A 14,747-nucleotide genomic window follows, 5' to 3' on the forward strand; every position below is an offset into this window, starting at 1 on the left:
CAAAGATAATTCCTTGAACTCCTCTTTAATTTTTAAAATTAGCTTCTATATCTTACTATACTGACCATGAAAGAGGATAAAAGCATCCTGGATCTATGTCATCTTATCTCTGCACACATTTCATGGTTTATGCCTGCCTGAGCACACATACATACCACAACACACATGTGTGAACACACATGCAGACTCCCCACTTTTAGCTATTCTGAGTGTTGAAATAACAAGTACATATTCACCTTCATCTTCAGAGTTTCTTATTTCAAACTTTAATAAATTTTCTTGTTTTTCTTCTATATCTTGTAGAATGGCACTGATGGTCTGATGCTGCCAGATAGAAATGTTGAAAATTCCATTATAAGAGGGAAGATGTGTGCATTGATAGTCTTGACAGATACAAAGAATCTCATCTTTAGGCTTAAAATCTCATCTCTCTTTGCTCTCAAAATGCACTCATGTTTTATGTGACTTTGAATGAATGCTGAAGATATATAACGATAGATTTAAATGTACCCTGCTGTATATAGTAGATCTATTGAAAAACAGAAGATAAGGAGTAACCATACAAGAAATTTTAACTTCTGACTTCATTTGAAACTGTAAGATGGGAGAAAAACCTGAACATATACTATTTTATGATCACATATGCAATAAGTCCTCTTTAAGAGTGCAAGATTATCACTGCACATTATTAAAATATGCACAACTCTCACACATGAAACAGCATCCCCAAAAAGCACAGAAAGGGGTTTAACTGGGCCACTCTGTGCCCTTGGCACTACTAAGGTTCCTGTCTGAAATGCACTCCCAGTTCCTGTTCCTTCTGTTAAGAAGCATGAAGTGAGCTCAGAGGCAGACTATCTGTGTCAGCTCCTGGCTCTACTTCCTAGATTACTGACTGCTGCAAGTCAGTTATCCTCTTAAACCCGAGCCACGAGGAAATATTCATGTAAAATGTTAAGAACAACATTAGTATAAAGTGTTGGTCTATAAAATCCATCTCAAATATAAAACCCCTGCCTAACATATTGACTTACCTTTCAGTAAATTAATAATTTTAGAGACATATAATGCTTTTTACAAAATATTTCTTCAAGTCTTATAAGCAGGAAGTTGTGTTTTATTTTTGTGTACGCTTTCCAAAATCGTGCGAGTATAACTCTCATGCAATGAATGATTGATGAACTAATATTACCTGTCTTTTTATAAATTCTCAATATATATTTATTATTTTAATTTTATGTCAAGGCCTAGAAACATTTTTTTACATTTATTTAGTGTGTGTATACACACTGGAAGGCAGAGGACAAGTTCTGGAAGCTGGTATTCTCCTACCATCTAGATACTAGGGCTAGAACTCAGGTTGTCATGCTTGGTGGTAAGTGCCTTTACTTGGCGAGCTGTCTTATTAGAGATGGTAAAGCAATCTTTGCATTGCCATTTATTAAATACATCATAGTAAAACTACAAAATATGAAATTGCAAAACAAATAAAAAAAACAAGGTCTATCTTGTCACATAGTAAATCACTTATGATTATGGCTAAGGTCAAAAACTTAGGAGACAGCAGGTGTTGGCGAGGATGTGGAGAAAGAGGAACACTCCTCTACTGCTGGTGGGGCTGTAAGATGGTACAACCACTTTGGAAATCAGTCTGGCGGTTCCTCAGAAAACTGGACATGACACTTCCGGAGGACCCTGCTATACCTCTCCTGGGCATATACCCAAAGGATTCCCCGGCATGCAGTAAAGACACATGCTCCATTATGTTCATAGAAGCCTTATTTATAATAGCCAGAAGCTGGAAAGAACCCAGATATCCCTCAAAGGAGGAATGGATACAGAAAATGTGGTATATTTATACAATGGAATACTACTCAGCAATTAGAAACAATGAATTCTCAAAATTTTTAGGTAAATGTTTTGATCTGGAAAATATCATCCTAAGTGAGGTAACCCAATCACAAAAGAATACACATGGAATGCAATCTCTGATAAGTGGATATTAATTAGCCCAGAAGCCCTGAATACCCAAGGCACAAATCGCATAACAAATGGCTCCCATGAAGAAGTATGGAGAAGGTCCTGATCCTGGAAAGGATCGATCTAGCATTGGAGGGGAATATAAGGACAGAGAAGAAAAGGAGGGACGTGATTGGAGAATGGATGGAGAGAAGAAGGTTTATGGGACATATGGGGAGGTGGGATTCGGGAAAGGAGAAATCTTTGGAATGTAAACAAAGAATATAGAAAATAAAAATATTAAAAAACAAAAGCAAAAAGAAGGTCTAAATTTTGCTCAGGCTAAACCTCTAGCTTTAGGCTCTATTAAATATATTACCTTTGTGTCAAGTATTCCTGTCTTTCTCATATTGTAGATATTGATTATATATGTAGATTTTCAACAATGGTCTATGACCATTCAAAATAATATTGAAGATGGTACCTTACTTAAGTTTGTGTCTAATAAACTTAGTTTTTAACTGAAAACATCACCTATGGAATCAACCTATCAATATGTAAATGAGCAATAGTGAGGCTCACCACAAACCCTAGCATTATATACGACATGCAAGGCACTGAAGCCAGCAACACTGTTGTTCTCGAGACAACAGAGAGCTATTCACACAACTTATCTTTTTGACTCATTCTGTTCAACTGACGTTGTCATGCAAACACACACTCAATGGCTGACTTTTTGAAGAGATTATATTCTCCAGGCTAAAGAATGAATGGAATTCCATGTCACTTACCACAGGAAGGCTCTCACTCCTCTTCGCTTTATGTGAGGGGACAAGAGAACCAATTGCTTTGTCACTGTCACAGATAAACTGCTTATATCTTTTTGGTTGGACTGCAGGAATTTTTCCTTAAAAAAAAGTTAAAAAAATAAAGTTAGAAAATAAGAATGTTCTTGTCGTATAGGTCTTTCACTTGTTTTGTTAGAGTCACCCCAAGATACTTTATGCTGTTTGTGGCTATTGTGAAGGGTATCATTTCCCTAATTTCTTTCTCAGTCTGCTTATTCTTTGAGTACAGAAAGGCTATTGATTTGCTTGAGTTGATTTTGTAACCAGCCACTGTGCTGAACTTGTTTATCAGCTGTAGGAATTCTCTGGTAGAGTTTTTTGGGTCACTTAATTATACTATCATATCATCTGCAAATAGTGAGTTTGACTTCTTCCTTTCCAATTTGTATCCCTTTGACCTCCTTATGTTGTCTAATTGCTCTAGCTAGGACTTCAAGAACTATATTGAAAAGATAAGAAGAGAGGGGACAGCCTTGTCTAGTCCCTGATTTTAGTGAAATTGCTTCAAGATTCTCTCCATTTAGTTTGATGTTGGCTACCAGTTTGCTGTATATTGCTTTAACAATGTTTAGATATGGGCCTTGAATTCCTGTTCGTTCCAAGAGTTTTAACATGAAAAGATGCTGAATTTTGTTAAATGCTTTTTCAGCATCTAATGAAATGATCATGTGGTTTTTTTTTTGTTGTTGTTGTTTGTTTTTTTATGTAGTGGATAGCATTGATAGATTTTCTGTATATTGAACCATCCCTGCATCCCTGGGATGAAGCCCACTTGATCATGGTAGATGATCGTTTTGATGTGTTCTTGGATTCGGTGGGCAAGAATTTTATTTAGTATTTTTGCATCAATATTCATAAGGGATATTGGCCTGAAATTCTTTTTCTTTGTTGGATCTTTGTGTGGTTTTGGAATCAGCGTAATTGTGGCTTCATAGAACGAGTTGGGTAGTGTTCCTTCTGTTTCTATTTGGTAGAATAGTTTGAAGAGTATTGGCGTTTAAGTCTTCTTTGAAGGTCTGATAGAATTCCACACTAAAACCATCTGGTCCTATGCTTTTGTTGGTTGGAAGGCTTTCTATGACCCCTTCTATTTCTTTAGGGGTTATGGTTCTGTTTAGATGATCTATTTGATCCTGATTTAATTTTGGTATTTGGTATCTGTCTAAGAAATTGTCCATTTCCTCCAGATTCTCCAGTTGTGTTGAGTACAGGCTTTTGTAGTAGGATCTGATAATTTTTTGAATTTCCTCAGTTTCTGTTGTTATATCTCCCTTTTCATTTCTAATTTTGTTAATTTCGATACTGTCTCAATGCCCTTTGGTTAGTCTGGCTAGATCTCTGAAGAAGGAAATCGAAGAAGACCTCAGAAAATGGAAAAATCTTCCATGTTCGTGGATTGGCAGAATTAAGATAGTTAAAATGGCCATCTTGCCAAAAGCAATCTACAGATTCAACACAATCCCCATCAAAATCCCAACTCAGTTCTTCATAGAGTTAGAAAGAGCAATTCTCAAATTCATCTGGAATAATAAAAAACCGAGGATAGCTAAAACTATTCTCAACAGTAAAAGAACTTCTGGGGGAATCAGTATCCCAGACCTCAAACGTTACTACAGAGCAATAGTGATAAAAACTGCATGGTATTGGTACAATGTCAGGCAAGTGGATCATTGGAATAGGATTGAAGATCCAGAAATGAACCCACACACCTATGGTCACTTGATCTTTGACAAAGGAGCTGAAAACATCCAGTGGAAAAAAGATAGCCTTTTCAACAAATGGTGCTGGTTTAATTGGAGGTCAGCATGCAGAAGAATGTGAATTGATCCATTCTTATCTCCTTGTACTAAGCTCAACTCCAAGTGGATCAAGGACCTCCACATAAAACCTGACACACTGAAACTAATAGAAAAGAAACTGGGGATGACCCTTGAGGACATGGGCATAGGGGAAAAGTTCCTGAACAGAACACCAATAGCTTATGCTCTAAGAGCAAGAATTGACAAATGGGACCTCATAAAATTACAAAGTTTCTGTAAGGCAAAGGACACTGTCTAAAGGACAAAACATCAACCAACAGATTGGGAAAGGATCTTCACCAACCCTAAATCCAACGAGGGCTGATATCTAATATATACAAAGAACTTAAGAAGGTAGACCCCAGATAACCAAATAACCCTATTAAAAGGTGGGGTACGGAGCTAAACAAAGAATTTTCATATGAAGAACTACGGATGGCTAAGAAGCACCTTAAGAAATGTTCAACATCATTAGTCATTAGGGAAATGCAAATCAAAACAACCCTGAGATTTCACCTCACACCAGTCAGAATGGCTAAGGTTAAAAACTCAGGAGACAGCAGGTGTTGGCGAAGATGTGGAGAAAGAGGAACACTCCACTGTTGGTGGGATTGCAAGATGGTACAACCACTTTGGAAATCAGTCTGGCAGTTCCTCAGAAATCTGGGCATGACACTTCCTGAGGACCCTGCTATACCACTCCTGGGCATATACCCAGAGGATTCTCCGGCATGCAATAAGGATACATGCTCCCCTATGTTCATAGCAGCCCTGTTTGTAATAGCTAGAAGCTGGAAAGAACCCAGGTATCCCTCAACAGAGCAATGGATACAAAAAAATGTGGTATATCTACACAATGGAGTACTAGTCAGCCATCAGAAACAATGAATTCATGAAATTCTTAGAGAAATGGATGGAGCTGGAGAACATCATACTAAGTGAGGCAACCCAGTCTCAAAAGACCAATCATGGTATGCACTCACTGATGAGTGGATATTAGCCTAGAAACTTGGGATACACAAGACATAATCCATATATTAAATGATGTCCAAGAGGAACGGAAGAGTGGCCCCTGGTTCTGGAAAGACTCAGTGCAGCAGTATAGGGGAATACCAGGACAGGGAAGTGTGAAGGGGTGGATGACAGAATGGGGGGGGGGAGAAGAGGGCTTATGGGACTTTCAGGGAGTGGGGAGCCAGAAAAGGGGAAATCATTTGAAATGTACATAAAAAATATATCGGGGAAAAAAAAGAAAATAAGAATGTTCAAGAGTGTCCTCTTTTATCAGTTTGGATTGAAAAGGACAAAAAGAACAAGATTACAATTATTGTTTTATTGCTAGGTAGCTTCTCACTATTAACTATGACAACATTTTATAAGCACTTATCACATACTAGATTATTTGCTGGTGTATCATTTTATTTAGTATTAAAATATTTACAAGAACCCCTTGAAATAGGTAGTTTGCCACAAATTTTATTAGAAGAACTGAACTGTCAGAATTCAGGAAATCTGGCACAGTGAATTCTAAAACTAGATGTCATCTGAGTCTAAGCACATGCTTGTAACAACTGTGACTCTGTAGTTGCTCTGTAGTTCTCTTGGGTTTTTTTCTTCCAATTTTGAGTTCCTTTTACCTATATTATCATTTGCTCTATGCTCCTCATTCTTTGGCACCTGACTAAATACACATTCAAGAATCAGTAGACACAGGAGTCCCAATATGTCCAATTGCCAAGATTCCTTAGTGTGCTAAGTTCAGTCAAATCATGAGAGCCGAGTCTTCAGGTATGGTTGTGGGAAGGGAAAGAAAACTCAATGGGGTTCCAATAAAGAGTTTTAGCAATCCTGACCTTGGTCTGCATGTGATCTAGATCACTAGTAGTTACATATTGAATATTTTTGGATTTAGCCAGTCACAAAGAAATGGATCTACCCTTGAAAATCAACAGCTGGTAAGCATGGTAAGCTAGAACAGATCCATTTTCACTCCTCCACTCTCCACAGCAAGAGCAGATGAATTCCTAAATGTCTTCTGAGTCAAGGGTCAATCATGACGAAAAGGAAAAAAAAAACAATTCTTTTAACACTTTATAAAGTAAAAACTATTTCAAAATTATTTGATAAATTTTTGCCTAGCTATACATTTTCTTGAAATATTCTTCTTACTACGAATATAATACCTCAAGAATCACTCATTAAATAGTGTAAGAGAATGAAATCTTAGCTGCGAGGACCTCAATATAATGTCACTCTTTTCCTGCTCTTCTAAAAATAAATCAGCAGCTTGGTTTCAATTATGTCTCTATCTCAAAACAAATGTACAGAGATTAATGTTTGACTAGCAGATGGTGTTTGTTTTACCTCAGTAACTCCAATCCAATAGCTCCTTCCAGGCTTGATATCCTAGCTCAGTAATAGAGGTTTTCCTAACATGTACACTGATTGTTAGGGAACCTGGATGGGTCCCTAATACTACACTTATGGACTCAAGGTTCAAGGGAATTGTGGGAGAGAAAAGCATATCTATGGAAGGAATCATTTCAAATGTGTGAGATTTGACAATAGGATGAATATGCCTTACATTAAAATACTCCACTGCCCCTTTCTCCGTTGCTCACATAGCACACATCAAGCTCACCCGACCTTTGCCACAAGCGCTTGCTCACAACTTGCTCACACTCTCCTTGTATCAAGAGTTCCACACTGGCCTCCTCTTCCCCACACACACCTCCTACATACCTGTCAATCCTCAACATCCATATGTAGTTTCTAAGTCTCCAATTTCTCCCAGAATTGAACACTGCTACTTTATATCCTCTGGGCAATACAGATGTTAACAGCTGCCCATTATCTGTTGTTATTTAGACAACACATTACAATTATGGTACCACTTATATCCACACAGACAGGTACTCCAGACTCAGCAATGTTTCGGTTAGCAGTTTTTAGCTTTAAGATGGTTCAAAAGCAGTACACATTACATAGAAACCTATGTGGATTTGGGGGCCTCCTCTAGCAATTAGTATGTGCTGATACTCTCCCTTAGTGTACAGGCTATACCCTGCGGTTTCCAGTCAGTCAAGCAACCCTAAAATGAACAACTGGTACTCTTCAGGGTTCTGTGTTATTAGGCTATGTGTCCAATGCCAGTTGGTGTCTTCCTGAATAACAACATGAAGGATACAGAAGTACATAACCTCCAGAAGGTCCTATAACCATCCAAACAGGTGGCTTCTAGACGACCAGTAACAATAGATGTGGGTTACAGCAGAGTTTATGGACCTAGAGTCTAGACTTCCAAAAGGACTAAAATATTCAGGCATTAGATAAGTGCCTGACTGCACTGCCCCTCAGGGAAATTTCCTTTTTTTTTTTTTTTTTTTTTTTTTTACTTTTTGCTAACACTATCTTTTTTTTTTTTTATAAATTTATTGATATATTTATTTACATTTCAAATGATTTCCCCTTTTCTGGACCCCCACTCCCAGAAAGTCCCATCAGTCCCCTTCCCTCCCCCTGTTTTCCCACCCAACCATTCCCACTTCCCTGTTCTGATTTTGCTCTATACTGCTTCACTGAGTCTTTTCAGAACAAGGGGCCACTCCTCCGTTCTTCTTGTACCTCATTTGATATGTGGATTATGTTTTGGGTATTCCAGTTTTCTAGGTTAATATCCACTTTTTAGTGAGTGCATACCATGATTCACCTTTTGAGTCTGGGTTACCTCACTTAGTATGATGTTCTCTAGCTCCATCCATTTGCCTAAGAATTTCATGAATTCATTGTTTCTAATGGCTGAATAGTACTCCATTGTGTAGATATACCACATTTTTTGCATCCACTCTTCTGTTGAGGGATACCTGGGTTCTTTCCAGCATCTGGCAATTATAAATAGGGCTGCTATGAACATAGAGCATGTATCCTTATTACATGGTGGGGAATCCTCTGGGTATATGCCCAGGAGTGGTATAGCAGGATCTTCTGGAAGTGAGGTGCCCAGTTTTCGGAGGAACAGCCAGACTGATTTCCAGAGTGGTTGTACCAATTTGCAACCCCACCAGCAGTGGAGGAGTGTTCCTCTTTCTCCACACCCTCTCCAACACCTGCTGTCTCCTGAATTTTTAATCTTAGCCATTCTGACTGGTATAAGGTGAAATCTCAGGGTTGTTTTGATTTGCATTTCCCTAATGACTAATGAAGTTGAGCATTTTTTAAGATGCTTCTCTGCCATCCGAAGTTCTTCAGGTGAGAATTCTTTGTTTAACTCTGTACCCCATTTTTTAATAGGGTTGTTTGGTTTTCTGGAGTCTAACTTCTTGAGTTCTTTATATATATTGGATATTAGCCCTCTATCTGATGTAGGATTGGTGAAGCTCTTTTCCCACTTTGTTGGTTGCCGATTTGTCCTATTGATGGTGTCCTTTGCCGTACAGAAACTTTGTAATTTTATGAGGTCCCATTTGTCAATTCTTGATCTTAGAGCATATGCTATTGGTGTTCTGTTCAGAAACTTTCTCCCTATACCAATCCTCAAGGGTCTTCCCCAGTTTCTTTTCTATAAGTTTCAGAGTGTCTGGCTTTATGTGGAGGTCCTGGATCCATTTGGATTTGAGCTTAGTACAAGGAGACAAGGATGGATCAATTCGCATTCTTCTGCATGCTGACCTCCAGTTGAACCAGCACCATTTGTTGAAAAAGCTATCTTTTTTCCATTGGATGTTTTCAGCCTCTTTGTCGAGGATCAAGTGGCCATAGGTGTGTGAGTTCATTTCTGGATCTTCAATCCTGTTCCACTGATCCTCCTGCCTGTCACTGTACCAATACCATGCAGTTTTTAACACTATTGCTCTGTAGTACTGCTTGAGGTCAGGGATACTGATTCCCTCAGACTTTCTTTTGTTGCTGAGAATAGTTTTAGCTATCCTGGGTTTTTTGTTATTCCAGATGAATTTGAGAATTGCTCTTTCTAACTCTGTGAAGAACTGAGTTGGGATTTTGATGGGTATTGCATTGAATCTGTAGAAATTTCTATATAAAGTAAAAGATTTCAAAAATTTTTAGATAAAATATGACAATTTTATTAAAATAGTATCCTTTGTATCAAAAAATTAAAAAGGTAGATGATAAAGGAAAAATTAATATTAATACACGATCTGTAAATTTTATTATATTTAGAGATTTTTTTATTTCATGTATATAAGTATTTTGCCTCCATATATGTCACTGTGCCCACTACATGCAGTGCCTGCAGAGGCCAAAAGAGCACCAGAGACCCTGGAACTGGAGTTCCAGATTACTGTGAGCCGCCATGGTAGTGCTGGGAATCAAACCTGGATCCTCTCTAAAGAGCAGCTAGCAGTTTTAACTGCTGAGCCATCACTCTAGCCCCTAAATCAAATTTTAGAATACTAATTTCTAAAAATAATGCATTTTTAAGAGTTTAATGAATAGAGGGAAACACCCCTTCCCCCAGTTAGGAAATAACACTATACTATATATGCACTACACTATATATTTCACTTTGCTAAGCAGAGACATATACCTGTATAAAATAGAAAACAATATTTACATGCATACCTGGAACTGTAGAGTTCCTCTTCTTTCCATTAGTGGACTCAATAGCACCATAGGATTTTAGTAGTTCTTTCATTTTTTCATCATCTGCCTCGTCCAAAGCAGTCCTCTGTTTCTGATCTTTCTGACTAGGGTTTGCTCCATGTTCTAAGAGTATCTCAGCTGCCTGAAAGGTAATTTTTAAAAGTTATATCTACATATATCTGCTTTCATCTTAAGACATCACCACTAAGCACCTATCTTCATGGTATGGACAAGAAACATTCAGGGTAAATTTAATATGCTAACAGTAACTTTATTGGGCTTGACTGGCCCACAGTACTCTACTTTTCTGGTAAAGAGTGTCACAGGTAATCCCACTTCTAGTCACTTCTGCCCAGAATTATTTCTGTACCAGTTGTTTCCAAAAAGTAGCTGCAAAGCATGTACCCATGACTGAGCATCTGAAACACAGTGAAAATGAGTGACAGTATTCTTTATTAATTCAAATTCAAATAGCAAAATGTGGCTCATAGCTACTGTACTGAACAGCACAGGTGCACAGTCATTTGTATGAAAATGTGGAGTCACTGATACAGTCCCACTGTAGAGCCCAACCAGCAGGGGGATGGAGTAAAGGAGAAGGTAAGCCTGCTTCTGGACTACAATACAGTGCATCTATACTGCAAGTTACCAATCCGATGTAGTTAATGAAGCTCTATTTGGATAAGCATTTCAGGTAAATTAATCTACCAACCTAATATCCATTTCAAAATTCTCTCTATAGAAATACATATTCTAGTAGTTATGATCATAAGCTACCAAAGATGGAGGTAACGCTACAAATGATCTCTTTTAACCCTGCCATTTTACAGAAAGAAAGCCAATGACCAAGCACTTCTAACATAAATAAGGTTACCCTCAGCTACTCAAAGTAGGGTGTTAGAAGGGCTAGAGAACTGGCTCAGTGGATAAAGATGCTTGCTGCCAAGCTTGATAACCTGAGTTTGATACCTTGGATCCACATGGTAGAAGGAAATTGACTACTACACATTATCTTTGAACTTCTGTGCATGCCATAAGTACCCTATAAGTGCCCACACATATATGCCCCCCATATAAATGAATATAATAAAAATTAAGCTAAACTAAAACAAGAAGTTGCATGTTAACATGCTGGTGGATCCCAACTATTTGTAGCTCTAGTTCTAAGAGATCCAACATGTCTTCTGATCTCAACAGGCTCCTGCACCCATGTGTGCTACACAAATACACACACATATAAGATAAAATAAAATAAGTTTAAAAGAAGTTGTGTGTTAGAAGTTTGTAATTTAACAAAATTACGAACAGCTAACAGTTAGAATATATGATGAGTGAATCAGCCGAGCCAGAGATCCTACTTGCACAGAGAAGCCAGTGGTCCAAAACTATGGAAACATCTGATAGCAAAAATATGGTCAGAATTTGAGTAAAATGAATGCACACTATATGACAACAGATTTTATCTTTCTGCTTATACAAAGATAAAGAGACAAAAGAGACATTTAAAGGCCACTGAGCCAATGGAAATTACTATTTAAATTACTATTTATGATAAATATGACTTAGGAAATATTACTTCTCTTAATCTGAGTCATATTCTTTCATTCTACTCATGTCTTTGAAGGTTTTTTTTTTTAATTTTCATAGTCTAGTACAGGGGAAAAGTTCCTGAACAGAACACCAACAGCTTATGCTCTAAGATCAAGAATTGACAAATGGGACCTCATAAAATTACAAAGTTTCTTTAAGGCAAAGAACACCATCAAAAGGACAAATCCACAACCAACAAATTGGGGAAAGATCTTCACCAACTCTATATCCGACAAAGAGTTAATATCCAATATATACAAAGAATTCAAGAAGTTAGACCCCAGAAAACCAAATAACTCTATTAAAAAATGGGGTACAGAGCTAAACAAAGAATTTTCACCTGAAGAACTTCAGATGGCTCAGAAGTACCTTAAAACATGTTCAGCATCATTAGTCATTAGGGAAATGCAAATCAAAACAACCCTGAGATTTCACCTCACACCAGTCAGAATCACCAAGGTCAAAAACTCAGGAGACAGCAGGTGTTGGCAAGGATGTGGAGAAAGAGGAACACTCCTCCACTGCTGGTGGGGTTGCGAATTGGTACAACCACTCTGGAAATCAGTCTGGCGGTTCCTTAGAAAACTGGACACATCACTTCTGGAGGACCCTGCTATACCACTCCTGGGCATATACCCAGAGGATTCTCCAGCATGCAATAAGGACACATGCTCCACTATGTTCATAGCAGCCCTATTTATAACAGCTAGAAGCTGGAAAGAACCCAGGTGTCCCTCAATGGAGCAATGGATACAAAAAAAATGTGGTATACATACACAATGGAGTACTATTCAGCCATCAGAAACAATGAATTCATGAAATTCTTAGACAAATGGATGGAGCTGGAGAATATCATACTAAGTGAGGCAACCCAGTCTCAAAAGACCAATCATGGTATGCACTCACTGATAAGCGGATATTAGCCTAGAAACTTGGATTACCAAAGACACAATCCACATATTAAATGATGTCCAAGAGGAATGGAGGAGTGGCCCCTGGTTCTGGAAAGGCTCAGTGCAGCAGTACAGGGCAATACCAGAACAGGGAAGTGGGAATGGGTGGATGGGGGAGCAGGGGGAGGAAAGAAGGTTTATGGGACTTTCGGGGAGTGGGGAGCCAGGAAAGGAGAAATCATTTGAAATATAAATAAAAAATATATCAAATAAAAAATAAATTTATATCTCATGTAAAAAAATTCATAGTTTAACTTAACAGAGTCGGTAAACAATGCCTATTAGGTTCTATTTAAGAAATATTTGCCTATCTAAAAAAATCATGAAATTTTCTTCTGTTTTCTTTAAGGAGGTTGTCTTAACAAACTCTTTAAGGCCCATGATCCATTTTAAGTTATTTTTTATATATAGTAAAAGATTATTTTTTATATATAGTAAAAGATTAAGATATTACAACAGAAACTGAGGAAATCCAAAAAATCATCAGATCCTACTACAAAAGCCTATACTCAACACAACTGGAGAATCTGGAGGAAATGGACAATTTCCTAGACAGATACCAAATACCAAAATTAAATCAGGACCAAATAGATCATCTAAACAGTCCCATAACCCCTAAAGAAATAGAAGGGGTCATAGAAAGTCTTCCAACCAAAAAAAGCACAGGATCAGATGGTTTCAGTGCAGAATTCTATCAGACCTTCAAAGAAGACCTAACACCAATACTCTTCAAACTGTTCACAACAACAACAACAACAACAACAAAACAAAAAACAACAACAAACAAACAAATCCCAGATGGCCAGTGGCCATCATGAGAACACAATCAAAACCCCCTAAAGCAATAGGGAACCACCAGAAAAAAAAAAAAAAGAATTTCCTCTTTATAAGATAATTTATCCAAGTATGTGTAGCAGTTACACAAAGCTGACTATCAGAGTTTGGACCATACATTGGAAATTATAACTAGTAAGGCTGGGTTCATTTATTTGTGTCTTTTGACACAGGGTCTTAGCTGAAAGGAAACAAAATCACACATAACTAAAGGCCAGAGCACCCTGGGGCAGCACAGGCCACCCGCCTCTGCCTTCATACACATTCTCTTGCCCCCTTTTCTCTTCTTTTCATAACAGGTGGAGAAAAGGATCAGAAGCCACCATGCCTTGGTGCTTAGTCAATGAGACATCTTTAATTTGTTACATAGCTCTTCTAATAGTAAATAAATTTATTACATGAATTTTACAATAGACTATTTCAATATCTTACAACCTATTTATTTGGACCACTCTTATCTTTTACTTTACTTGAATATATGAGTCCCACAGTACAATATTATTTTCTTCTAAGCATTTAATTTTTTCTTTTGAAGATACTTACAGAGTGAAATTCTTTAAGTCTACATAATTATCACATCTAGAATTTCATCCTTTATAATCTAAGTTTCCTTGTAGTACAGTCTTTCTCCTTACTAAAGAACTTGACCTTAGGAATTATATATATGTGTATTTTGCTGCATATTATTTTTACATGTATTCACATTTTGCTTTCTATGCACCATGAGCATGTAGAACCCTCGGAGGGCATCTGATCATCTGAAACTGGAGTTACAGATAGTTGTTTTGGAAGGTATAGTCTGTGCTCTTAACCACTGAGCCATTATTCTGCCTTATACTTTAATACTTTGAATGCAACAAATTAGGAAATAAATTCTCTTAGCCCCTGTTTATTCAAAAGATCTGTGTTTCATATTCACTGATTGAAAAATTAGGATAGGGTGCAGATAGGGCTCAGTGGTTAAAAGCTTAGATCCACATCCAAAAAGATTAAAGTAAAATATCTGTAATTCCAGTTCTAAAGGATCTGGTGCCCTGTGTTCCATATTCACTGATTGAAACATTAGGATAGGGTGCAGATAGGGCTCAGTGGTTAAAAGCTTAGATCCACATCCAAAAAGATTAAAGCAAAATATCTGTAATTCCAGTTCTAAAGGATCTGGT

General features: G+C 37.5%; 1 protein-coding gene across 1 annotated transcript in view; it reads right to left on the minus strand.

Annotated features, from left to right (window-relative positions):
- The window catches only part of Ankrd31 (ankyrin repeat domain 31), a 183,395-nt gene that overhangs the window by 56,514 nt on the left and 112,134 nt on the right, over positions 1-14,747 (minus strand). The window contains exons 18-20 of the mRNA XM_052159647.1: positions 10,187-10,349; positions 2,751-2,866; positions 237-324 (exon numbers count right to left, since the gene is read on the minus strand). Coding sequence (XP_052015607.1) covers positions 237-324; positions 2,751-2,866; positions 10,187-10,349 — 367 coding nt within the window. The remainder of the gene's footprint in view (positions 1-236; positions 325-2,750; positions 2,867-10,186; positions 10,350-14,747) is intronic.

Source organism: Apodemus sylvaticus, chromosome 16, assembly GCF_947179515.1.
Source record: "Apodemus sylvaticus chromosome 16, mApoSyl1.1, whole genome shotgun sequence".
NCBI lineage: Eukaryota > Metazoa > Chordata > Mammalia > Rodentia > Muridae > Apodemus > Apodemus sylvaticus.